Raw genomic sequence first — 27,385 nt, 5'->3', positions numbered from 1 at the left:
GAAAATATGTCTTGGTTTTGCCCTTCCTTTGATTGCATTCTGCATTTAGAATTCTAGGTTGAACTTTTTCCTTGATAGCTATGAATTGAGCATTTACTCATTTATCTAACAAGTATTTGTTGAATATCTGAGTGTTAGCACTATGGTAGTGAATAAAACAAAGAAAAATCTCCGCTCTCGTGGTGCCTACATTCTAATGGGGGATAATAAGCAAGATCATTGAGTAAAGATTATAATGTATTAGTGAAATCTTGTTAAGAAGAATAAAACGGCCGGGCGCAGTGGCTCACGCCTGTATTCCTAGCGCTATGGGAGGCCGAGGTGGGAGGATTGCTCGAGCTCAGGAGTTCGAGACCAGCCTGAGCAAGAGCGAGACCCCATCTCTACTAAAAAATAGAAAGAAATTATCTGGACAACTAAAAATATATAGAAAAAGTTAGCCGGGCATGGTGACACATGCCTCTAGTCCCAGCTACTTGGGAGGCTGAGGAAGAAGGATTGCTTGAGCCCAGGAGTTTGAGGTTGCTGTGAGCTAGGCTGACGCCACGACCCTCTAGCTCGGGCAACAGAGTGAGACTCTGTCTCAAAAAAAGAATAAAACAAGGCAAGGGAATAGGGAGTTTGGGGGGAGGGGATGTGAAGAGAATTTGCAATTTTAGGTAGAGTGACCAGGAAAGGTGGTACTTGAACAAAGACCTGAGGGAGGTGAGATTTTAAGCCATGTGGGGAAAGGGAATTCTTGGAGGGGAAGTGGTAACTGCAGAGAAGGCCCTGAGGTGGGACTAGGCCTGGCAACTCGTGAAATAGTGAGTGGTCAGTGTAGCCAGTGTGGAGGAAGGGAGGGAGAGCCATGTAGGTATGAGGTCATATAGGTCAGATCTTTCAAGGCCTTGTGGTCCATTTTTAGGCTTAAATTTCTACCCAGTGAGTGAAATGGGGAGCCATTGGGACGTTTTAGGTAGAGGATGGATGTGATCTCATAGGATGGCTCTGGCTGCTGAATAAATGGAGTGGAGAAGGGCAAATGCAGGGAGGGGTTTTGAGGCTGTTGCAGTGATCCCAATGAGAGATCAGTGTGAGTTGGACCAGGATGGCAACAGTGCATGTGATGGGGATGAGTCAGAGTCTGGGTATATTCTGAAGGGAGAGCTAATAGGATTTCCTGGCAGATAAGTTGTGAGGACTAAGAGAAGAAAGAGGAGTGGAAGGTGACATCAGGTTTTTGGCCTGAGCCCCTGGAAGAATAGAGTTGCCACTTATATGGGGAAGGTTACAGGGGAGAGCAGGAGGGCTAAGTGTGAGGTGTCCGTAAACATGCAAGTGAAGATGTGGCAGATACAGTTGGATCTATGTGTCTAAAGTTCAGGAAAGAGGTCTGGTCTGGAATATAAAATTTGGAGTCATCTGAGTATAGATGGTGGTACCTAAAATAAGAAACTTGGTGACAGTACCCAGGAGTTGATTGATAGAAAATAGAAGAGGACTAAGAACTAGGCCCGGGGGTATTCTAAATTTCAGATATAGGGAAGCTGTTACTGTGCGGAAATGTCAGCTGCCATTTTGTTCCTGTGTTTAGGCTTCTCTCCCTAAGCCTTCCCGGGCACTGAAACCCCGGCCCCTCTGGCATAAGTATGTCTTCCTCCTCAAACCTACGTGCCACAGGCTGTTTTCTCCCTTTTCACTTTCTTCTTTCTGGCAAGTAGGGGTTTCCCTTTCCTTCTTCCCAGTTCAGATAAAATAATATTTTGTTGTAGTTCTGACATGATTTTAATTTCTTTATAGAAGGAGAGTTTTCAAGTTATTTTGTATGACTGTTCTGTCAGAACCAAAGTCAAATTCATTTTCTAATTAGAGTCAGAGTTTTGATGTACACTCTGTGTGTCTATTCTGCACTATTTGTGTAAACAGCAGCCCCTTCCTCCCTTAATTTTCCCCTATTTTTCCTGATGTTACTGTGCCAACTGCAATTTCCTAGCTATAGATAATACTCCTATAGGTATTGGCTTGAACTCTCTCTCTGTAATTCAATTTTTTCAGACTTCTTAAGTAAAACAGAAACTCTGTACCATTTTAAAGCAGCAACTGCACTTGTGCTTGGGCAGAGGATCTCATCCGTAATGCCTGGAGCACTTCAGGAATGAAAGTGCATCGAGTCACACTTGGTTCCAGTGAGAAGCCAAAACTCACATTTTCAACATAGGCTTGCTCCTCCAAAGACACAAAGAGGACCTTCCCAGAATTGCGAAATCAGAAGATACAAATTAAAAGTATTAATCACTTAGAGTGATACAAGTAACATAGGAATTTTCTGTCATTTGGTTTATAACTTATAAATCTAAATGTTTTTGCTAGTTTGTAGAAAAAATCTTAAATGTTGGTATTTACCTATTCTAGATTTAAATATAAAGCAGATTTTGAAGCTAAATTTTAAACTAATATAATTTTATTAATTGAATTTTAGAAGTGGCTAATTTTCATTGTAGAAACTTCTTCAAATTTCTTATTTCTTTGATTTAGTGTATTTTTAATGGTATTTAATATTGTAGGTACATAATTCACCTTATTTATAAATATATAAGAGCAAAGAGAATTACTTTTGGCATACTTTTTAATTCTGCTATTCAGGCTGAGTAGTTTAGCTCTTTATGAGAAACCAAGATTAGAAAGGTGAAGAGCAGAGAGCTAAGCAAAAAAAAAAAAGAAAGAAAGAAAAAGGAATGTTTGGCTGTGAAATTACTTATATGAAAAAATATCTTGAAAAGGCTTCTAAAGATAAAGTAATTTCCACTGGGATTAGTTCTAAAGTAAAGAGTAGTCAAGTAATATCTTCTAGCAAAAATTGGATAGTAACCTTTCCAAATAGAACAAATTACCAGAGCTATGTAAAGGTAAATGAAAACTCAAACCAGAGCTGCCTTCTTGGAGAGCAGTAGTCTCCTTGTTAGGCTGTGTTTCAGCAGGGACATCCCCTCTACAAGGCATGGAAGGAAATGAGGTTCAGGGCATCACAATGTGGATTTTGGTTCATCCTTTTATTTGCTTCTGAATCTGAGCCCTGTCTCTTAACTGCCTCCCTTGACAACCAACTTCTACGCCTTGTAACTTCCGTTAAAACATCAGTTGGCCTCTTTAGAGCACATCAATAAAGAAAAAGGTGACACTTGAATAACAACATTTTAAAACTTCATTTAAAAATTACAGAGTGGACTTTTTTCACATGTAAAACAACAGTAGCAGTTGCTGAAGACTGATTTAAAGGGTTAAAAATTAGAGCCAAGCTTCACTTTGAGGCCACTTAATTAGATTTCCCACTACTCTATAATTAGACTTACAGTGTTTTCCATGAAAGGTTATTTGTTCATTCATTTAAAAAATATTAACTGAGTGCCGATTCCATACAAGACACTTGCTTAGTGGTTATTTCAGCAAATCTACGTAGAGTACACTCCAGAATTAACTGTGGCAGGACTGGGAGGGGTTATTTTTCTGTTTCTTTACTCTTCTATATTCTTTCCAAATTTTATTTCTTTTTGGCTTGTTTCTTAATTTAAAGACTTTAGACAGTAAAGAAGTATATAAAGTAAAAAGTAGAAGTTTCCCGTCACCACCTCAGTTCCACTCTCTAGAAGTAACTACCAACCTGAGTTATATTCTGCCAGTGCCTTATACATATATAATTTTTATTTCAAAATATTAGAGGGTACAAGTGTTCTTGTTACATGGCTGAATTGTATAATGCTGAAGTCCGGGCACCAGTGCTTATTTTCCCTCCTGTTGTACATGTACATATAACCAAGTATTATGAATTACATACATACATATGCTTGTAACCATGTAGATAATGTCAGGGAATTTTTTGGAGGGAGCCAGGTATGGCTAGTTTATAAATCACATCCCATATATTATCTACAACTTTTTTTTCCATTTAATTCTATGATAGCTTTCCAAGTGGGTACATTAGGTCTAATTTGTACTTCTAAATGATTGTATAATAATCTATAGTATTGATATACTGTTTCCTTATTACTGTTTTCAGTTTTTCACTAAATACTGTAGTAAACATTTTTGTACTTACACATTCTGGAAGCATTCTTGTAACTTTCCAAATTTTCTACAATAAACGCGGGTGTTACTTTGATTAGGAAAAAAGTTAAAAAATAAAGAAGCCCAAGCTAAATAACGTGCTGACATTAAAGGGCATGGCAGCCCTTTCCCACTGTAGCATTCTGCCGGATTGTCAACTGAATTCCTGTTTTGAAGTACACATAGAAATTATGAAAGAGTATAAATGTACAGGGTAGAAGCTAATGTAATAGATATTCCAAACTGCTGTTGTTCTGGCCATTAAATAAAACCTATGCTCTCTATTCATATTTTTCAATATTTGCTCAAGCCAGCAATACTGAATGGCTATTATATGTAAGCCCTACATATGCCACATGCTACAGTTGCTTTGGACACTAGTTGTCTTCTCTGCATCACATTCATATCCGTGGCTGTGCACATTTAGCTTCCTAAAACACTACTTTGCACAAATAACCCATTATTCCAGCATTTTCATTGGGTTTCCTTAATATGAAAAAGCATATTGGAGCCAAAAGCCAATGTCCATTAGAGGCATTCTCTCTCTTTAAAATCAGAACCAAAATAAGAATATTTCCCGTTAGTCATATGATTTTGTTGTTTTGACCCTCCACCTAAGATGAAATAAGAGGTAAAAATATTGAAAAAGAAGAAATAACTATATTCTATAAATAATTATATATCTAGAAACAAAATCACCTAAAAGACTATGAAGTATAGAAAATAGAACATCAGAAGAGTGTCAGCTGGGCACGGTGGTGTGTAGCTGCAATCTTAGCTACTCAGGAGACTGAGGCAAGAACATCACTAGAGCTTAGGACTTCAAAGCCAGCCTAGGCAACATAGCAAGACCTGTCTCAACAACAACAAAAAACCTTTAGGAAAAGTGGCAGATGCAAGCCAAATATGCAAAACTCAGTAACTTTCTTATATGCTAGCTTTAGGTATTAGAAAAAAGAATGAAAAAAGATATTTTAAATATTAAATGCAGAGAAAGGATCTTTAATAAAAGGAAATGATCAATATGGACACAATAGTGAAATCTTGTGGAGACATTAAATATGGTATAAATATGAAAGCATGTTCCTGATGTTTAAAAATTAAGATTTTCAATTTTCCCAAATTTACAATGCAATAGTAGCCAGAATTCGAAAGCTTTTCAAAAAAACTTTGTTTATTCAGCAATAAGTATTTGCTTTCCATTTGCCAGGCATTGTTATAGACAATTGGTATACACCAGTGAACAAAACAGACCAAAAAATTTCCTGCCTTCATGGAGCTTACTCAACTCGAGCCAGATGGGAAGACAGCAGTACTATACGTAGTAAAGAAGAAGCTCTTAAAGCCTGTCAGAAGGTGATTAGTGCTGCGGGGAGTTGCACAGGCAGAGGGGAACTGGGAATTCTGACGGAGCTGAAGAAGTTGCCTTTGCTGCTCTTAGGGCCTTGAAGAGGATGAGGACAACTGGGAGAAGAGCATTTCAGGCAGAGGGAAAAAAGTCTCTGGAAAACTGTAGAGGGGCATTCCTGGGTGCTGAGGCAGTAGCAGGGAGTTCTGGTGCCTGGAGCAGAGTGAGTGGAGGGAGAGACTGGAGACAGGAGATGGGAGGAGAGGGCAGAAACCAGATGACACAGGGCCATTTGGGCCATGGTGGGAACTTCCTCTCTTACTTTGAAGAAAATAGGGAGCTTTTGGAAGGTTTTGCTCGGAGGAGTGCTGTGGTCTTACTCCTGTTTTACACAGGTCCCTCTCGTTGCTGTGTTACAGATAGACCAAAGGTGAAGCCAGAGAAACTAGTTAGGAGGCTCTTGCTACAATCCAAGCCAGTGATAGTGTGGTTTGCACCAGTAGGGTTAGGAGTAGGGGGAAATAGCTGGATTCTGGGTATTTTTTTTTTTTTGAAAGTAAAGTTAATAGAATTTCCTGAAAGATTGGATATGGGATGTGAAGAAAAGAGAGGAGTCAAGCATGACTTCAAAGCTTTCGGTCTGAACCATTGTGAGAATGGAGTTGCCATCACTGACCATGGGAAGACTGTAAGTGGGGCATCCCTGTCACCAAGTGTCTTTAAAATGTTTCATACCACCCAAATGAATCAGCAGCCTCTGCCTTGGCTGGAGGAACCTGGAAACTCCCTGGGATTCAAAGGGACTTCCCAGGCCCTCCTTGTGCTGATTCAAAACCATTTACTAAGTCCTGCACACTTGCTTTCGTTCTTGTTCCCCTTCTTTCTTCTCTCCCCTTCTCCCTCTTTCCCTCTCCTTCTTTCCCTTCTTCCTTTTACCTTCCCCCTCCCTCTCTGTCTTCTTCCTTTCCCTCCCCCAAAACAGTCCTTCAAGTTTCAGAAATGGACGTGGAGAGTTCCTCCATATGTTGTGGGACTTCTGTTGTCATTTCCTCTGCAGCCTCCCAGTGGCATCTCCTCATGCTGCCACCAGGTGGCAGTACACTGCTGAACATTGAGCTGTAGGACCTGCACTGCTTCCCAGTAGAGGCAGTAGAGGGCTGAACTTTGGAATGGCAGATCGATTTCTAATGTATATTACAGGCTAAGCCGGCATGGGGTAGATGGGGAGAGGATGTCTCTACTTCTTTTTTGGAGAACATCGTATTGCTAGGGATGATTTTTCTTTCTTGAATTTGAAAAGGCTTTATATGGGTTTGGTGCAGTCTTTCCATCTGGAGAATGTTTTTATTTAAAGACTGTTCACCAAACACCTTGCCGAGGTTGTAGCACTGGTATATTTGTTTCACGTGCTCTTCTTTATCTGAGATAGTTAGCACAGTTTACTAGAAGCTTTGCCTTCTGCAAAGTAAAATCCTTCTTAAAACCCAAAAGTGGATATTGATTGAAACAGTTTCTGTGTGCAAAATTTGTACTAAGTTTTATGGGGAATACAAGTAAAGAAAGGAAGTGCCTCTTTTGCTTCAAGGAGTTATTGGTGTGGTTAGAGAGGAAAGAGCATAAATACTGGAAACATGAAGAGTTAGTCATTAAAAGCATCACTGGGCAGTGCTAGCAAATAAAAGATAATAAAGGCATTCGGCGCTTCTGAAGCCTGGGGTGCAGCGTGGGCCTGAAAACAGGCCTTTTGATTGAAGTCTGCCTACAGAGGAGTTAGACTCCGAGACTCTCTGCCTTATGCAGGTAGAAAACCAAAGCTTTAACCATTGCACAGGTTGAACTGAATAGGCTTTGGCTTTGGAACACCAAGCCAGATTGGGGATTTGGGTAAAATACTGCCCTGAACACAGGGAGCTTCAGAAGAGTGAATACCTCTCCTGTCCCACACTTAGGTCCCCTTTCTGGATCAGTTCCCAGAATGCTACATTTATATCCTCCAGGCAGGAAATTGAAGATTAGTTTTGAAGAAACTGCTTTGCCCAAGAGAACAGAACTATAGATCCTAACACTTGGGTCAGGTCCTGACTATTTTTTACTGTTCCGTTGACAAGCTCCACCTTGCACACAGAGCTTCCAGGCTGCTTTTTAATGCCTCCGTTCTTTAATAAGAACCAGGCCTCTCAATCTTATCACTATTGACATTTGGGGCTAGATAAATCTTTGTTGTAGGGGAGCGTCCTGTGTGTTGTGGGATGTTTAGCATCATCCCTGGCCTCACTAGATGCCAGTTGCTCTCCTCCCACCCCCATCACCAGTCATGCAACCCACAGTGTCTCCAGATCTCCTTCTTGAGAACCAGTGGCTTGAACCAATAACCACAGATTATCAGACATTTGAGGAAAGCCTCTAAAATAAGAGACGCCAAAACTAACATCAGTGAAAGGAACTTTGAGAAAAGAAATCAGAGAAAAAGGAAATGCAGAGAGGAGGGTAGCAGAAGAGGGGCCTTAAAAGAAAACAATTACTTTCAGAAAAATCAGAGGGCATTGTGTCCTTAAAAAACAGAATGAGATCTATTTTTTTAAAACTCAGAACACAAAGACTCTTGGCTATTAAGATTTTGATTGCAGGAGTAAAAAAAAATCAATAAAAGATGGGAGATCAAATGGAAACTCAAGAAAAAGATGAAAAGCATAAAGCATAAGAAAAAGGTAAAAACAATAAAGAAAAGTAAGAAAATTAAACAATCAAACTAGATGTTAGAAGTCCACTATCCAAAAAGAACACAAGGCAACAGGGGAAAAGTTCAAAACAAAACAAAGTGATGACCCACGAAAAATTCCCAGAGCTAGAAGGATATGGCCTCCAGACTAAAAGAACTATCCCCAGCCCAGTGAAGCTGTAGTCACAACAAGATATGTGATCTACAATTCCAGAATTAGGGTAAAGAGAAGATACCAAAAACATCCAGAAAGAGCAAGGAAAGGAATCACATTGGGGATCCAAATGGCATTCAGAGCAACAATGGAGCACTGTCTCAAACTGATTCCCATGTACCCTTTCCCAGAGGATGTGCCCACTAAAACAGAGGGGACCCAAGAAGGAAGACCGAGTTTCAGAGACCTGGGCCCCTATCCAGGAGAGAAGCAAAGAGAATCCTCAGGATGACAGTGAGGGGAGTTCTGGTGAGAAGACCTCAAACAGGGCTAGAGAGCAACTGGTCAGAAGTGAGCTAGGGGTCAGAGAACTCCAGAAGAGGTGGTGCCAAGAAAGGAATGAAGATCATAAATGACCTCAGGGGTTTGACCAAACTGAGAAGACTATAGGAACTTTAAAACCACGTGTGCATATATATATATTCTTTGATGTATATATCTTAAATGTAACTTTGATTAAAAAAAAAAAAAAAACAAAGGTCAATGAATGCTTTGAATGCAGGGTAGGAAGAGATCTCTGTGGGCTAGAGTGTGGGGTGGGGTGAGGACTTCTCCAAAAGAATAGGGAGAGACGAAGGGAGGAGGACAGCGTGGGAAAAAGTGAGGAAGTTGGAAAGTGCAGGACATGTTTAGACAAACAGAGGATGTATTTTGACAAGAATCATGATAGGAGATTGGTAAAGAAGTTGTTAACTTACAAGACAAGAAATGATTTCAATTTTAGAAACTTGAGATCATCTTAGACTGTTTTCAGTTGCAGAAAGAATTTAAGGGTCTGATATTTTTTAAGGTTGTAGAAGGGAGTTAGAGGGACCATCTCTGAATTGTGGATATGGGTTGATTTTGGTTTTGTCTTTGAATATATTTTTCTGCATTTTCTAAAGTTACAATTAGAAAATAGCTATTTTGTAGAAACAAAGCTAAGAAGAAATAAAAGTTCCAGTGGAAGTAATAACCTACTGATATGAAATATTTATTTTCTAAAGAAGTAACCCAAGCTCATACCATAAGCACCAATATTGTGAGGCTAGTATACTTTTGTTTTGGAAGTATAACCGTTTTGCTGTTGCTTTAATAAATAGGGATTCTTTGGGTTTGAATTTTTTTTTCTTTTTTGGTTTTGTAATTTTGATTTGTATATGAATCAGTGGCAGTTTGGCTGTTTCAGGATTTGTCAACCAGTACCTCTAAAACTAACACAACATTTTTCCACTTAATACCACCTACTATTTTCCACAAGGTGGGGTGCTAACTTCACACAGTGAACTGAGACTGTGTACAACTTGCTGAGACTTCTAAATTTAATGCATTTGTTGTTTACCTTCCACAGTTCCTAAGCAGTTCTAAAAGAAATGTTTGTAAATTATATAATCAGAATTGTGGGGTTTTGTTTTATTTTGTAAACTATATATTACAACTAATGGCTTAACATAGTTACATTTGTAGAGTATGACTGATGTATATGTGTGATTTTCCTCATCCTAATGGACCTTAACTATATTCAGTTATAGGTAAAGGTAAAAATACCTCTAATTTGAAAGAAGCCCAGTTTAAATGAGCGAAATATCTGAATAAGAAAATATGTGTAATTTATTGCACATAGAGATCCTGATGTGGCTGTTTCAGTGACTAGATTATTATTTTTGAAATAGTATGACAGTTGGCTTTCCCAGATTCTGAAAAAGAAAAAAGCAAAAAAAAAAGTAAAGATAAAAAAGAAAAAGAAATAGTATGCCAGGTAGATGTATGCATGTTTCTAAAGTATTTTAAATAGCTTAATCTCTTAAATTCCTCCCCAAATCTTAATTATTCCTTCCTCTATCTCTAGAACTAAGGCCAGTTAGGTTGAACTTTCTTTGAATCAGATTCTGAATGGATAGAATTAAAATAACTATGAATAACCATAGTGCACCTATTTCAACTTTCTATTAATTTAACCAATTACCCTGTGCCAGTTAAATTTGTATGGGATTCTTACAACATTCAGAGGAGCACGTTTTACAATATAGTGCTGTTGTTTCTCCATTTTAAAGTGAATTAATCATATCTAATAACCAATATTTGGATTTAAACACATTAATAGCACATTTTTTTAAATTGATGCTTATAGTAGTATGGTATAAACATAGTTTCCTTTTTGTTGTTATAAAATCAGGAGGTGGCCTGTTTTGGAATTCCTACATCCTTCCTTTTGCTCAAGTGGAGGCTCTTTGATCCCTTGCAGTTGTTAGGCCCCAGGAGATGATTCTGGAGCCTGGTGGTTGCAGTCATGCCAGGCAGTCCACAATTCTAAGTCCTGCAAGTTGTGAGGCCGTGACTGATGATGTAGTCAGGACTGACCAAGGAGCTGAGCATGGCAAGGAAGTGAAAAGGAAACAGTGGGTGCCGAGAGATGTTCACTGGTCCTATGGGTACCTGGTAGGTGCTCACTTCAATGCTGATGAAGTGCCAGGAAATGGCATGTGAGTGAGGGAGCTGTGGTTCCAGTGGTTCCTGCTGATAACCGGCTCCATCACCGTGGGCGAATCAACCTCTCTGGACCTCCGTCTCCCACTGTGAAACAAGGAGGCCTGGCTGAGATCAGGGATCCTCAGCTAGCCACTGTGATCCCACACCTGGTCCTCAAGTCTGACTTGTCAAAGATAAGTGAGGCTGCCGCTCCAGGCCATGTGTCCCTAGGGCCTAGCATCCAGACTTCTGAATACTGTCCTTCTAGATTCCCAGTTGTCTTGCTCCATACACCCACCTGTCAGGTCAACCCATTGCCTCAGTTCCAGGTGCAAACCCCTATCTGCCCCATTTCTACCTAAAAAGTGCCTGTACATGTTTTCTAAAATTGATATATCTTATACTTAGTATTTTACTGACTCACAAAATTATGTCCCAAACCAGACCACGATAAATAATAATATGCCCTCAGCCCAGTTCCCCTCCTGTGTTCTCTCCCTAGGACATGACAATACTATTCACCCCAGCTAGAAACCTGGGAGTTGCCCCAAGCTCTCCAGCTTCTTAGACCCCTCCCCCCCATGTTTGTCCTCTTCATTCCTCCGTCTTAGTGCTGCAGCTGTCCTTTAGGCCTTGCCTCCATTCTGATGTATTTCAGTGATCTCCCAAATGATTGCCCTTCTCTGTTGTTCCCCACCCCTTCTGTCCATTATCATGACTGCCAGAGTAGTATTTCTTGAATGCAGATCTGGTCACATTACTCCCCTTTTTAAACATCCATCAGTGGCTCCTCATTGCCTTTAGAATCAAGTGCATACTCCTTAGCATGGCTTTGAAGCACCATTTTCTCCTGCTCTCTGCCTGGCTTCTTACATACCAAAATACAGTGCCCCAAACATTTCATGCTATTTTATGCCTCTCTGCTCTGAACATGCTGCTTCCTCTGCCTTCCCCCTGCCACCGCCAACTCTACCTGGAAAATTTCATATCCCTTACAAGTCAGCTCAGGTATCTTATCTATGAAGCCTGACTTAATTTATCAGAGTATAATTAATCACTCCTTACTTGGTGCTAACATTATATTTATAATTATCTCATGTTGTATTTCTCTCTTTGGTTGCAATTATTTTTTCTGTGTTGTCCTACCAGACTGTAGTGAGTTCCTTGTGAACATCTTATTCACCCTTGTGTTCCTAGCCCAGTTCCTGTCAGCTGGTAGGTGCTTATTGGGTATTGAATGAATGAGCAAATGAATTGTGTTCATAATGAAGAGTGCAGCTCTGAAACCTAGTGTCATAAGCAATTATTTCATACATGATTTTAATATATGTTTTTTGTTTGAGAAAGGAAAGCCATCTTAAATTCATACCATTTTAAAGCCATAGGAAAGGTGTTTCAATTGCAAGTGACACACCTAAACTCAAAACTGGCTTGAACAATAAAGGGAATTTGTCAACTTATGAAACAGGAAAAATTCAGTGTTGTTTCTGTCAGGACTTGGTCCAGCTGCCCAGGCATGTCACTAATGATAGTAGGTGTCCTCTGCTCTGTCTGTCTTCTACAGTGGCAGCTCCTCTGGGCTCCCCACAGCACTGCCTCCAGCAGCTCCAAGCTCTGTCATCAGGATAGCAAAAACCTATAGCACCTCCTGGCTTCATATCTTTGTACTAGGCTGTCTGAGGAACAAGTGGATCTCTTATAGCATATGAGAGAGGGATAAAGCCTCTTTTTCCCAGAAGCCCCAGCAAACATCTCCTGTCTCATGATCTCCAGGTGGGTTATAATGCCATCTTTCAGCCAATCATTGTGGCAGGAGTGAGGATTATTCCATATCGCTTAAGCCATTCCAGGCCTACTTTTGGAGCTTAAGGTTGGGGATAAAAAAGAAAGGGGGTGAACACTACCAAAACCAGCTGGCTGATAACATGAAAGGAATCAATTACCCAAAGGAAAATTGGGGTATTGTTAAAAGAAGTGATCAATAAAGGCTGGGAAGAAAACAACAAATGTTCGTTATAAAAGGCTTCAAAAATCTTTTGGGCCAAAATCCCAAGTCAGACTTGATGGCCAGTTGTGGGATCACAGTGGCTAGTTGAGGATCCCTGATCTCAGCCAGGCCTCCTTGTTTCACAGTGGGAGACGGAGGTCCAGAGAGGTTGATTCGCCTGAGGTGATGGAGCCAGTTATCAGCAGTACCCACTGGAACCTCAGCTCCCTCACTCACCTGCCACTTCATCAACACCATGAATTGAGCACCTATTAGGAACTTGAAGGACATGCATATAAAAACACTTTTTGTGGTAAATTATGGTCCTCTTGGTTTCATAATGATTGGTTGAACCATCAAACATACATTTAAAATATATATATGCACACACATATTGCATTTTTTAAAAAAGTTAAAGCTGAAACCATTTTTGGTTGAATGAAATTTTACCATTTTAGTTTTCTATTATTTCCAAGATTCTTCAATAGTGTGGCATTCATTAAATAATAAACGTATTGTACATTACAGTGGGTGGTAGCAGCAAAGAATGACTTCATAGACCACTTGATCTTCTCTGTTGTGGTTTATGATGCCATCTGGCTTCTTTGGTGGAATTATTTCCATCTAAATCACTATAAACTTCTGTTTAGTTTTCACAAATCTAAAGCCAGATATGTTTGTGGTTTTTAGCAGTGATGTAATTCTGGAACAGACTTAGAAAGTTAGAAGTTGTCATATACTATTAGTATTTAACTTAGTGTTTCACATAATTTCAGACAAGCTAGAACCCTGAAAAAAAACTATTTCTCTACTTTATTTTGTTACTCTGAAGCATTCTACTTTTCTTGTCTTTCTTGCCACTATACATTTGGTTACATCAGTCAAGCAGATATAGGGAGCACTGGGAGGCCCTGTGGCCATATAGAGTACTATAGGACGTGGCCTGTGCCCTACAGGAATTAGGAAGCTGAGTTAGATAGGATATTTCACTAGCTACGATATGTCTCTATATGGTAGAGAGAAAATAAGAGAGAGTCTTATTTCATGGACAATTGTGTGAAAGAGACTAGATCACGTTACAAGATAGGCTAAGTATGTATTACAGGATATACACATTGAACTACACAGAAGGAAAGAACTCAACTAAAACATCCTTTTTAGGAACATGTAACCCAGTTGGCTGCCAGGTAGGAGCAATAGCAAAACAGGAGAACTTGCCAGAAAAAAACTTGAATCCTAAGGTTCAATAGAAAATTCTGAAGGTTTCTGGGGTCCTATGTTCTTATTCCTATTTTCCCCCCCAAAGGCTTGGGGAATAGGTGAAGGAATCACTGGTAGCAGTGGTGGGTGGGGTAGGTAAGCCAATCTACAGTGCAGAACAGGGCACAAAGGACAGAGAGAGAGGATGAGACAGGAAGCTCGGTTCCCATAAGGCAGGAAAAGAGACAGTAAGCTCTCTAGGTTTGAGAGCAGGTGAGTTGAAAAATAAGGAAGGAAAAGGAAGTGGGTCAGGATGGGTAGTTGGCTCTATACAGGAGCAACAGGAGCCAGGAAGTACACTTCATAGGAAGCTGGTTCAGCTCCTTATATATTGAGGAAGGTGGGCTCCTCAGCAGTGAGGCACAGAGATCCAAGACGTGTCTGTAGAAGGGTGAGTCAGCAGCATATGGACATGTGGAAGACCCGGATTCAGGTCCTGGCACTGTCACCTTGGGAAAGTCCAGATTCTTCATCTGTGAAGTGAGGGAGTTGAGTTAGTTGGTCTCTTACAACCCTGAGATGTCATGAGATTAAGAGCCAGCAGCTTCCCCATCACCATCCCCCAGCATAGACCATAAACTGGACTTCTAGAAACTATAATGATAGTCATTTATCTGTTCAGCAAGTTATTACTGAGTAATCACTATGTGCAAAATACCAGGCACTGGGATTATAGCAGTGAACAAGATGAAATCTTTTCCTCCCATAGAGTTTGCATTCCAAGGGGAGAGGTAGGCAACAGTCACACACATAAACGAACAAGTTAATTTTAGGTAGCGATGATTGCTATGAAAACAGTAAAATAAGACAGTGTGGTGGAGCGTGACCATGTTTTGGGGGGAGAACTGTCTCTTGTCATGAGGAGATAATGTTCAAACAAGACCTGATTTGCAGGAAGGAGCTAGCTGTGGGCAAAGCAGACTGTTAGAATAAACAAAAAAGGCCCTCAGGAAGGAGTAAGTTTGACACAGTCAAAGAACAGACAGAAGACCAGTGTGGCTCCAGTGAGTGAGCAAGGAGGAACTAGAGAGGTAAACCAGCACCAGATTGCATGGGACCTTGGGAGCAATTGTAAGAAATTTGGACTTTATCACAAGTGAGGTGGAAAGCTGTTGGAGGGTTTTAAGCAAGAGAATGAAAGCATGCATCTGCTTTACGTTATATAAAGATGGCTCTGCTGATTCTGTAGAGAATGAGTTGTAGGGGAGCAAGAGGAGAAGCAAAGAGACTAGTTAAGAGCTGTTGTAATAGTCAAGGTGAGAGATGGTGCTGACTTGAACCATGGGAGTAGCAGGGACATGTGGAATAAGTGGATAGCTGTGGAATGTGTGTAGAGGTTTTAGAAGGAAACAGGGAGGCAGCCTCCTCCCTTCCTGTCCCTGACAACCCCAACATATATCTTCATATCTAGCAGGAAATCTATGGTAGGTCCTACTATTTATTTGTTGATTTCTACCTTGGGAATACAGAAGAGGTCGCATGTTTTGGTGGTAAATATGATAGATCAGTTCTGAGTTATTGTAGAAAAAACTAGTGGATAAAGAAACAAAAAAAGTGCACTAAGTCCTCACTTAACTTCATCCTTAGGCTCTTGGAAACTGCAGCTTTAACTGAAACTATGTGTAATGAAACCAATTTTACCATAGGCTAATTGATATAAACAAGAGTTAATTTCTTATGGCATATATCTGGTCACAGAAACATCACCAAACTTCTACATAAAGACCAAAACACTTCTAATATTAAACATTGAAATGTGAGCTGTACATATTTTTTTAATAAAAACAAATAAGAGAATGATTTACCTTCTTATTCCAGTTCAGGGTCACGGGTGGCTGGAGCCTAAGCCGGCAACTCAGGGCACAAGGTGGGCACCAGCCATGGCAAGGACATCATCCCATCACGGGGCACACTCAAACCCATACCCACACTCACTCACACTGACCACATAGACATGCCAAGTCACCTAATGTGCACGGCTTTGAGATGTGGGAGGAAACCAGAGAAAACCCACACAGACCTGGGGAGATCATGCGAACTCCACATAGACAGTGGCCCCAGCTGGAAATTGATTTTTTTTCTTGTCAGTGTTATAATGACACAACATTGAATGAAATGATGTTATTCTAGGACCTGCTGTATATATTTCTCCACCCCAGTAGAATGAATTAAGAGTTAGATGAACAGCTGACAGTGTGCCTCAATGGAAGAACTACATTCCCAGGATCTATAAGAATCCCAAGAAGAAACTGACCTTGCTTGGGTCATGTGGCCACTCCTGAACCAAATGTTGGGTCTGGGAGTGGAGGTAGGCGGTATAAAATGGTAGACATGGAACCTTTTATGTCCTGTGTCCCATTACAGGGCATAAACCTGGGCCAGGAACAGTTCCCCCAAAGCAAAGGTGCAGACTAACAAAAACAATATGCCTATGAGGATGCTTTCATTTGGATTTTTCCAGATGCCACAACCTCTAAGAAATTCCAGGCCAAAGGTCATAGGCCTGAATTGTAGCTCTCTGAACCTCTGTCCCATTCCTTTGTCTTCAAAGGAATTTTTTTTTAAGGCCAAAATACAAGCCTTCTATTGATAATTTTTCCTCATTGACTTCTTTATGTATTTGATAGTTTTCTTAAACTGTGTAAAATAATAAAAACTCTCAATATTTTGCTGTGGCCTGTTTTCTTTAGGTGACATAATATCAAATTACCCAGCACCCAACTTCTGTGTGTCAAGCATAGCTAATCTGAGGGCCCTATCCATATCAAGATGGCCCCAGGTTCCTGTCCACTTGACCGCATGGCTGCATAGCAAGTATAATACAGAACAGTGGGGCAGAAAATTTTTTAAACAGTTTTAGATGCATAACGGGATACTTCCGCTTGCTCTAACTAGCAGGCTCCCTTGCCCTTTGGGGACATACCTCAAAGCCTCAGGACTCTTCTCTCTCATGGTCCTGTTTTCTGGAGAGAGGACCCATGAAGGCTGAGAGCAGTTCCCTGAGGCCCTTGTAAATCGTCAGTTTCATAGAGAAAGCTCTAGTGCTGCCCCTGGCCCCCAAGGCTCTACTCCTAAGGCTCCACCGCTGTTGCTGGGCCCTCCGCTCCACCCCTGAGGCTTCAGTGCTCCTGTCGGGCCCTGAGGTTCCACTGCTGCTGCTGGGCCTCGAGCTCTGACCATGAGGCTCCATTCCTGAGGCTTCAGGAACTCACATTCCAAAGGCAAATATAGCAAAAACAAAAACAAATAAATGGCACTTGATTGAGTTCAAAAGCTTCTGCACAGCCAAGTAAATAATCAACAGAGTAAATAGACAACTGACAGAATGTGAGATAATATTTGCAAGCTATACATCTCATAAAGGGCTAATATCCAGAATCTACAAAGAACTCAAACAAATCAACAAGAAAAAAGCAACAGCATTATAAAGTGGGCAAAAGACATGAACAGAAATTTTTCAAAAGAAGATAGACAAATGGCCAATAAATATATGAAGAAATGTTCGACGTCACTAATCATCAGGGAAATGCAAATTAAAACCATAATGAGATACCACCTTCCCCCTGTCAGAATGGCCTTTATTAAAAAGTCTAAAAACAATAGATGCTGGCATAGATGCAAAGAGAAAGGAACGATTTTACTCTGTTGGTGGGACTGCAAATTAGTACAACTTTTTGGAAAATAGAACAGAGGTTCCTTAAAGAAATAAATGTAGATATATCATTTGACTCAGCAATCCCATGACAGGGTATCTATCAAAAGGAAGTCATTTTATTTAAAAGACCCTGGCACTCAGATGTTTATTGCAGCACAATTCACAATTGCAAAGATAACTGCCCATCAATTCATGAGTGGATTAAGAAAATGTGGTATATATAAACCATGGAGTACTACTCAGCCATAAAAAGGAATGAAATAATGTGTTTTCCAGCAACTTGGATGGAACTGAAGACCATTATCCTAAGTGAAGTATCTCAGGAATGGAAAAACAAACACCACATGTACTCTCTAATAATTGTGAGCTGATCGGTGGGCACACGCGGGCACAAGAGATGTAAAGGTCATTGGAAATCAAGGGAGATTCTGTCTCAAAAAACAAAAAAAATTTAAAAAACACTCAAGTAACCCTATGGAAAGGTTCATGTGGCAAAGAACTAAGGCCATCAACCAAGGCTACCAACCAATGACCAGCACTAATTTGCCAGACATGTGAGTGAGCTACGTTGGAAGTGGATTCTTCAGCCCCCGTCAAGCCTTCAGATGATTACAGCCCCAGCCACCAACTTGATTTCAAGTTCATAAGACACCCCAAGCCAGAATAACCCAGCTAAGCCACTCCTGGATTCTTGATCCACAGCAACTGTGAGAAGCAAAAAATATTTGTTGTTTTTAGCTGCTAATGTTTTAAGTTTGGGGGTAATTTGTTACATAGAAATGGATAACCAATACAACTGGAACTTTTTTTTTTTTTTTGAGACAGAGTCTAGCTCTGTTGCCTCTGGGCTAGAGTGCTATGGCATCAGCCTAGCTCACAGCAACTTCAAACTCCCGGGCTCAAGCGATCCTCCTGCCTCAGCCTCCTGAGTAGCAGGGGTTATAGGTGCACACCACCACGTCTGGCTAATTTTTTCTATTTTTAGTCACCTGGCTAATTTTTTTCTATTTTTTTAGTAGAGATAAGGTCTCGCTCTTACTCAGGCTGGTCTCAAACTCCTGACCTCAAGCGATCCTCCAGCCTCAGCCTTCCAGAGTGCTAGGATTATAGGCGTGAGCCACCGCACCCAGCCACAACTGGAACTTTGATTGAAGGAAAATATGTTGGTTTATCTAATTATGTAAATAATAATACATTCTTGTTACAAATTTCAAACATGGGTATGTATGGCCTGGAAAATGAGAACATCCTATAATATCATCCTTCTTATGATTCGTGGCACAAAGTTCCAGATTTTCTCCTTGCAAATACTAATATGTATATGTATGCGTATACAAACACATGTGTGTATGTGTGGTTTTTTAATAGGCATTGGATTGTAAGCACATGTGTATGTGTTTTCTTAATGGACATTAGATTATATTAAACATACCATCCTGCAACTTGCATGATTCACTTAATGTATCTTGGGATATCTTTCTATGTCATTTTTAACATTTCTCCATATAGCTTATTATATGGACTTCTCCATTCCCTGTTGGGGAATATTTGGTCTGTTTCCAGTTTCCATAGATAGAAACAATGATACAATGGATAAAATGTGGGCAAATCTGTAAGATATATTTCTGGAAGCAGAAATGCTAGATGAAATGTAGACATATTTAAAATGTTGATAGATGTTTCCAGATTGCCCTTCCAAAAAGTTATACCAATATATTTGTCCAGGGAATGTGAATTTCTATTTCCCTATAACCTTGATAACACTGGGTATCCACAATTGTTACCAATCATATAGGTGAAAAATGATTGTTTTCTTTTGTGCTTAATTGTTAGTCATCTTTTCATATGTTTATCAGTTATTTGTATTTCTTCTGTTTGGAATTATCCATCCATCTTCTTTGCACATCTTGTTACTAGGTTATTTGTCTTACATATATATTTGTAAGAACTATTTGCATATTAACATGTTAAGATCTTTGCCTAAAAGATATTTTATAGAAAATTTCCCCCAATTTATTATCTATGCTGACTTTAAAAGTTTTTTGAATCATATTTTCGGTCACAAGCCAGTGATGGGAGTGTTATACAAAGCATGAAATAGGCTTTGCAATTCTAATTTAAAAGTGGTTAGAATGAAGATTAAAAATAAACAAGAAAGCACTTCCTATTTCTGCAAATGTTACCTGTTACTATGTTTAACCTTGGTATCAGCAACCCAGTTAATTTGGATTCCATTTCCTTTTAGTCTACCAGATACTACATTCACCGAATTCCAAGAAGCCGTGAGGTTCAGCAGTCCTGGTTCTCCACGGTGCTTACCACCTTGCATGCCATGTGGCTCTCCTTTCCCCTGATTCTCCGGCTGAAGCCAGATCTGGTACGTAAAACCATCACTAGGGACAGGGAAAGCATTCATAACTCTCCTGTGGATCTTTCATTAGTAACAGGATATTTTGTTTTCTTAAACAGCTATCATATATCAGTGTGCCAGCTAGTATATGAGACCCTTATTAACATATGCTAAAATTTATCATTTATAAAGTCACTTTGCTAAAAGAGGTGAGAAATTTGCCTTCCTTTTTTTTTTTTTTTTTTTTTCAGACAGAATCTCGCTCTTTTGCCCTGGCTAGAGTGCTGTGGCATCAGCCTAGCTGACAGCAACCTCAAACTGCTGGGCTCAAGCAATCCTCCTGCCTCAGCCTCCCGAGTAGCTGGGACTAACAGGCATGTGCCGCCATGCCCAGCTAATTTTTTCTGTATATTTTTAGTTGTCCATATAATTTACTTCTATTTTTAGTAGAGACGGGGTCTCGTTCTTGCTCAGGCTGGTCTCGAACTCCTGAGCTCAAACAAACGACCTGCTTCAGCCTCCCAGTGTGCTAGGATTACAGGCGTGAGCCACCGCGCCTGGCCTGCCTTCCTTTTCTAGCTGTAATTTGAACTCTAAATTTTCCCTATTCTCCTTATGGTAATAATTACTAACAGAGCAGTATCTTTAACCAATTTATGCACCTAACCAACATGTGCTTATCAGCCAAGAAAAGCCAATTCTTTACTCCTGTTCAATAGTCTTTTTTTGCTTTTGTTAAGACTCTGCTATCAAATATGGTATACAGTGGGCAGAATGTCATATATACTCAGGTGTTTTTTTTTTTTAATTTCAGAATATTACGGGGGTACAAACCCTTTGGTTACATATATTGACTTTGCACTGCTGGAGTCACTGGTAGGACTGCAAATTAGTACAACCTCTATGGAAAATAATATGGAGATACCTCAAAGAACTAAAAGTAGAACTACCATTTGATCCAGCAATCCCACTACTGGGTATTTCCCAAAGGAAAAAAAGACATTCTATAATAAAGACATCTGCACTCGAATATTTATAGCAGCACAATTCACAATTGCAAAGATGTGGAAACAACCCAAGTGACCATCTATACTCAGGTTTTCATAGTAAAGTAGTATAGAAAATAGAAAAATGAAAACTTAATTAGTATACTCTATATTCAACCTTACCTTCCTTATCTATAAGTTTTAAGTTCTCTTGTGGTCTTTAGGATAAAGTTCTATTATTAAATTGCAAGTGAACAATAAATATCAGTGGATATGTTATCACAGTAGTGTACACAGTTCATAAATAATAGTCTCATTCCTTTGAAAGCAGAATTCATTAACTGGCATAGCCTGAAAGGAAACTCTCTACTTGCTTTCCAAATACACAACTTCTGGCATAGTGTATGTTATTCTCATGAATAGTTGAACAGAAATGCATTTAGCTACAGTGATTTGAAAGATATCTATCAGTTTGTTCGTTGCATTTCATCAGCTGGGTTGCAGTTCAAGTCCTTCTTTTGTATGAGAATTTTAAAATATGAATTTCCTACATAAGTAGTTTAGATTGATTTTAAAATATATAATTCACATACAGTGAAATGCACACATCTTAAATGTACAGTTTGACCACATCCACGTCAAGATATAGAACATTTCCACCACCCCACAAAGTTTTCTCCTACTCCTTCCCAGTCATCACCTGCCCCCAAGCAATCACTGTTTTGATTTCTATCACTATAGATTAATTTGGCTCATATTTCTTTCAAAATTTTGACAAAATAAGTTTATTTCACAGTCTCCAACCACTTTTTTTTTTTTTTTTTTTTTTTGAGACAGAGTCTTGCTCTGTTGCCTGGGCTAGAGTGCCGTGCTGTCAGCCTAGCTCACAGCAACCTCAAACTCCTGGGCTCAAACGATCCTCTTACCTCAGCCTCCCGAGTAACTGGGACTATAGGCGAGCACCACGATGCCTGGCTAATTTTTTCTATTTTTAGTAGAGACAGCATCTCGCTCTTGCCGAGGCTGGTCTCGAACTCCTGATCTCAAGCGATCCTCTTGCCTCAACCTTCCAGGGTGCCAGGATTAAAGGCGTGAGCCACAGTGCCTGGCCTCCAACCACATTTTGAATGTGTGGAATTCAAATTTCCCTAAAAGGTCATTACTGCCCTGAAAGGTTTAATTATTTCTTAAACTGAAAAGCCAAAGGGAAGGGGAAAAAATGGTGTTACCATTTTAAACTGGGAATTTTAAGTTAACATTTACTAAATTATTAAAGAGACTTGGCCACTTTTACTGGCAACAACTAGCTTGAGTGCAACATTAAGAAGGAAATGGTGATGTGATGGCTGATGTCTGGTGTGGATACTCTGGTGACCGCCTGGCCCGTGTATTTGATACCCTGGTAGTGGGACACCTCGTGAGATATAAGACAATTGGTTCTAGGCCCACTTTGGCTTTTATTTTACTTTAGTCATTTCCCTTCTCAGCCTCATTCTTCACCTTAAAATGAAAAGTTTGGACTATATATCTTCTCAGTTTCCTTCCAACTTAGTTTAAAATTTTATGAGCTCCATAAATTTGCTTAGTAAATTTGGTCAGTAAAAAGTGGAAAGGGAAAAAAAAAGATTATGATGTTTCTAAGGAATAAGAGGAGAAAGTGGAGTAAAGATAAGATACTTATTTCCATTCTAAACTGAATTAAGAAAATTATTTCAAACTTAAACATTATGTGATCAATTTCTCTATATGTTTGGCTTCACCAAATGTGCTTCCATTTAATGAAATCCCTTTTTATGGAGAAAAAAGTTAATGGTTAAGAGACTTTTTTGCTACACTGAAAGAAAAACTACAATATGCTGATCTCTCCTGTATTCATCTGTGATAGACTATGTCTCTTCAAAATTCATATGTTGAAATCCTAACCTCCAAGATATTAGGAGGTGGGGACTTTGGGAAGTGATCAGGTCACCAGGGCAGAACCCTCATGAATGAGATTAATGCCCTTATGAAAGAGACCCCAGAAAGTTCCTTTGCCCCTTCCACCACGTGAGGCTACAGTGAGAAGGCTGCCCGTAAGGAAGCAGGCCCTTACCATAAACTGAATTGTCCGGTGCCTTGATTTTGGACTTCTCAGACTCCAGAATGGTGGGAAATAAATATCTGTTGTCTATAAGCCGCCACCCAGTATATGGTATTTTGTTATAACAGGTAAAATGCTTTTTTGTGACTTTTATCACAGAGCACTATTTCTTCTTTATTTTTTTAAAAAAGTGGAAGGAAATTCCATGCTTAGAAAGAATGGCAGCATCAGACCTTAAATTACCAGAGTTGTCTGAACAGCCAGGTGCCCTTCTGCTTCTCTTTATCTGTATGCACCTGAGTTAATAAGTCTGTTGATCCACTCAACTGTCCCTGCCCCTCACTTTGTCATCTGTAAAATATAAATAATGACACTTTCCATATTGTTCCACACTGGCGAGTAATAGAACATTTTAATGGTTTTGAAATGGAAATTCCATCTGTTACCTAATAGCTAACATTTATTGAGCACTTATATGTGCCAGATCTGGTACTAAGCACTTTGTATTCATGCTATATGAAATAGGTAGTACTGCTCTTCACATTTAATGGATGAGAGAACTGAGGCTGTAAGATATGAGTTACTTGCTCAGAGTTTGCACAACCAATAAATAACAGAGCTGGAACTAGAATCCAGACCTTTCTGATTCCAAAGCCAAAGGCCTTACAAGTGAAGTGTATGCCACCATTTCTGGCACACACTGTGGGAGATGTGTTCGTTCATTCAGACCAATTAAGAATCAATTAATAAATTACTTTTTTAGTACCTTACATATCATTGCCTCTAAATAATAAATGTGTAAAATGAAAATATATCCCAGCAAATCAAGGATCTACTTTTATAGTAGATTTAACAAAGACTGACCTACTTGATTAATAATAGTATAGATTTTTCAAAATTAAATGTCATGTATATTTGTCAAAATATTATAAAATATATTTTTATTGATGCATAACAGATGTACATAGTTTTGGGATACATGTAATAATTTAATACATTCATATAATTTATAAAGATCAAATCATTGTGCTTGGGATATCTATCAATAAAATATTTTTAAAATTCAAAATGGATAATAAAAATAAGAGGGACTAGTATTAGTAAAGAATTTACAAATGAAATTGACTTGGAAAATTAATTGAATTTAAATTTACCAGTTTGCTATTATAGAAAATCATATGTAAAAACCATTGTGTGCTGTTTTATATCTTAATTAACATTTTAGAAAAGATGGTAACCTAAAACCATGGGTTATTTTGAGTAAAAAGTGTGTAAATCTGTTTATTGAGTGTATATTAAAAGTTTTGCTTGTTTTGTCCAAGCCAATTATTTGATGAAAAGCCTGTCTTAGAGAAAAATTATAAACCCTGTTTGGAGACCTGTATCTAATGCTTAACAATGATTGCAATGGATGATTTTTCTTCTTTTACAAGGTCATTAAATACTTTTTGAGTGGTTCTAATATTTCACACATCATATTTTTCAAGGAAGTTTTATTTTTATAGGGCTTTTCCAGGCATCTGTGAACAAAAGTCACAAATTCATAAGACTATGCTTGAGTTTAAAAACATAATGGGACAGGCCAGGCATGGTGGCTCATGCCTGTAATCCTAGCACTCTGGGAGGCCAAGGCGGGAGGATTGGTTGAGGTCAGGAGTTCAAGACCAGCTTGAGCAAGAGTGAGACCCCATCACTACTAAAATAGAAAAAATTAGCTGGCCAACTAAAAATAGAAACAAAAAATTAGCTGGGCATGGTGGCGAGCACCTGTAGTCCCAGCTACTTGGGAAGCTGAGAAAGGAGGATCACTTGAGCCCAGGATTTGAGGTTGCTGTGAGCTGGGCTGACGTCACGGCACTCTAGCCCAGGCAACAGAGTGAGACTCTGTCTGGAAAAAAAAAAGAAAGAAAGAAAGAAAGAAAAAGATAATGGGACAAAAAAACTGATCAGTGTTTGCCAGGTCTGGGGGCAAGGAGGGGTAACTATGAGATGACTTGAAGGAACTTTTTGGGTGAGAAATTGTTCTGTATCTTGATTGTAGTGATGGTTACTTGACTGTATGTGGTTGTTAAAACTCAGCTTTGTAAAGGGTAAATTTTACTGTGTATAAATTATCTCATATGAATTATACAAAAAATAAAATAGATTAAAATGTGTATAATTACCAAAAGCATCAAAGCATTTGGCTTCCAGTAGCCTTGTATGTGTAAGTGACTTGGTAAGTCACTGCTTACCTCTTTCTTGACACCTAACCATCCAGTGTTTATAAAGCATGGAAAAGTGCACCAAACATTTGAATTGAGTTGACAGCATTTGTTTAAAATTTCTGACACAAAATTCAGCATACTTGTCTTAATAATCTGGATCAGAAAGCATCAGTGGCAGCCAAAAATGACATATTTTGTCAAATGAACTGAGATATCTGGTACTTTCAGTCACTTATTTTATGTTTGTCTCTCTGTAACCCAACAGTAAATAGAGTTAGTCAAATTTGCAGTGCTCTTTATATGCTTGATTTGTAGGTGAGTCTGTCATCTTCAGAGTATATGTGTAAAGTATATGTCAAATGTCTGCTACGTGCCATTTTTTCCAGTTGGATATCTCATGGGCATCTGAAACTTGCGTGGTCCAAGATGGTAGACATTTCCTATTCTTCCCCATCTTGGTAAATGTGCTTACATCAAATACCCAGGAGACATCCTTGATTCCTCATGCCCTACTTTCCATGTTTAATAGCAAGCCCTGCCAACCATGTCTTCAAAATTTATGCCACAATCTGTCTACTTCTGTCCATCTTCACTGCCACCATGCTCCCTCTAACTTCCCACCTCCAATTGCATAGTGTCCTAACTTGCCTGTCTGTGGAAGGAAGTTCATGGCCCCCTTTAATTTCTTTACCATTTAACCAAAGTGATTTTTTAAAGTATAAAAAAGATTTTGTTATTCCACACTTAAAATCCTCCAGCAGCTTTCTATGCTCTTGGAATAAAGTCCAAACTTTTCAGTGTATCCTGCACACTCCAGCCCTAACCTGCTTCTCTGACCTTTTCTCCTCCTGTTCTCCCCTGGTTTACTATGTGCCAGCCACACTTACCTTTGTTTGTTTGTTTTAACAAACCCAGCTGATTAATATCTCAGAGCCTTTGCACTTGCTCTTCTCTGTGCTTGGACCTCTTCACTCTTGATCTAAGCATGACCAGCTCCTTGTTGTCTGGGCTCAAATCACCTCCTCACAAAGGCCTATCCTGACTATTAGCATTTCCTCCAGCTCATGTCCTTATCCTCTGTCACATTGGGACATCCTGTGTCACTTTATTTCCTTTATAGTATTAATCTCAATTTCAAAATCACCTTATTTATGTATTTATTGTCTTTCCACAAGAAACTGTGTTTGCCTTGTTCACTTTACTTACAGAACAGTGGCTGGCTTGTGGTAACCTCTCAGTACATATCTATTGATGAATATTCTAATCACTTTGCTAATTACTCAGAGTATAAACATGAGTGAGACATGGGCCCTGCCCTTGAAGAGCTTACACTCTATTGGAGGAGATAAATAGGAAGATAATTATAGGCATACCTCATTTTATTGCCCTTTGCTTTATTGCACATCACAAATAGTGCATTTTTTACAAATTGAAACTTTGTGGCAACCCTACATCAAGCAAGTCTACCAGGGTTATTTTTCCAACAGCATGTGTTCACTTTGTGTCTGTGTCACATTTTGGTGATTCTTGCAATACTTCAAACTTTTCATCATTAACTCTTATGTGATCTTTGATCAACAATCTTTGATGTTACTATTGTAATTGTTTTGGGACACCACAAGCCACACTCATATAGGATGGTGAATTTAATTGATAAATGTATGTTCTGACTGCTTCACTGACCTGCTGTTCCCTATCTCTCTCCCTCTCCTTGGGCTTCCCTGTTCCCTGAGAAATAGCAATATTGAAATTAGACTAATCAATAGCGCCATAATGGCCTCGAAGTGTTCAAGTGAAAGGAAGAGTTGCATATCTCTCGCTTTAAATCAAAAGCTAGAAATGATTAAGCTGAGATAGGCCAAAAACTAGACCTCTTGCATCACACAGCCAAGTTGTGAATGCAAAGGAAAAGTTTTTGAAGGAAATTAAAAGTGCTACTCAAGAGTGAACACACAAATGATAAGAAAGCAAAATAGCTACTGCTGATGTGGAGAAAGTTTTAGTGGTCTGCATAGAAGATCAAAGCAGCCACAACATTCCCTTAAGCC

At 39.2% G+C, this 27,385-nt stretch overlaps 1 protein-coding gene across 1 annotated transcript in view; it reads left to right on the top strand.

The window, feature by feature from the left end:
- The window catches only part of ALG14 (ALG14 UDP-N-acetylglucosaminyltransferase subunit), an 88,154-nt gene that overhangs the window by 14,546 nt on the left and 46,223 nt on the right, over positions 1-27,385 (top strand). Inside the window, exon 3 of the mRNA XM_069478252.1 lies at positions 19,960-20,091. Coding sequence (XP_069334353.1) covers positions 19,960-20,091 — 132 coding nt within the window. The remainder of the gene's footprint in view (positions 1-19,959; positions 20,092-27,385) is intronic.

This window comes from Eulemur rufifrons, chromosome 8 (assembly GCF_041146395.1).
Source record: "Eulemur rufifrons isolate Redbay chromosome 8, OSU_ERuf_1, whole genome shotgun sequence".
NCBI lineage: Eukaryota > Metazoa > Chordata > Mammalia > Primates > Lemuridae > Eulemur > Eulemur rufifrons.
Note: the sequence above shows the minus strand (reverse complement) of the source record. Positions and strands in the feature narration are given on the sequence as shown.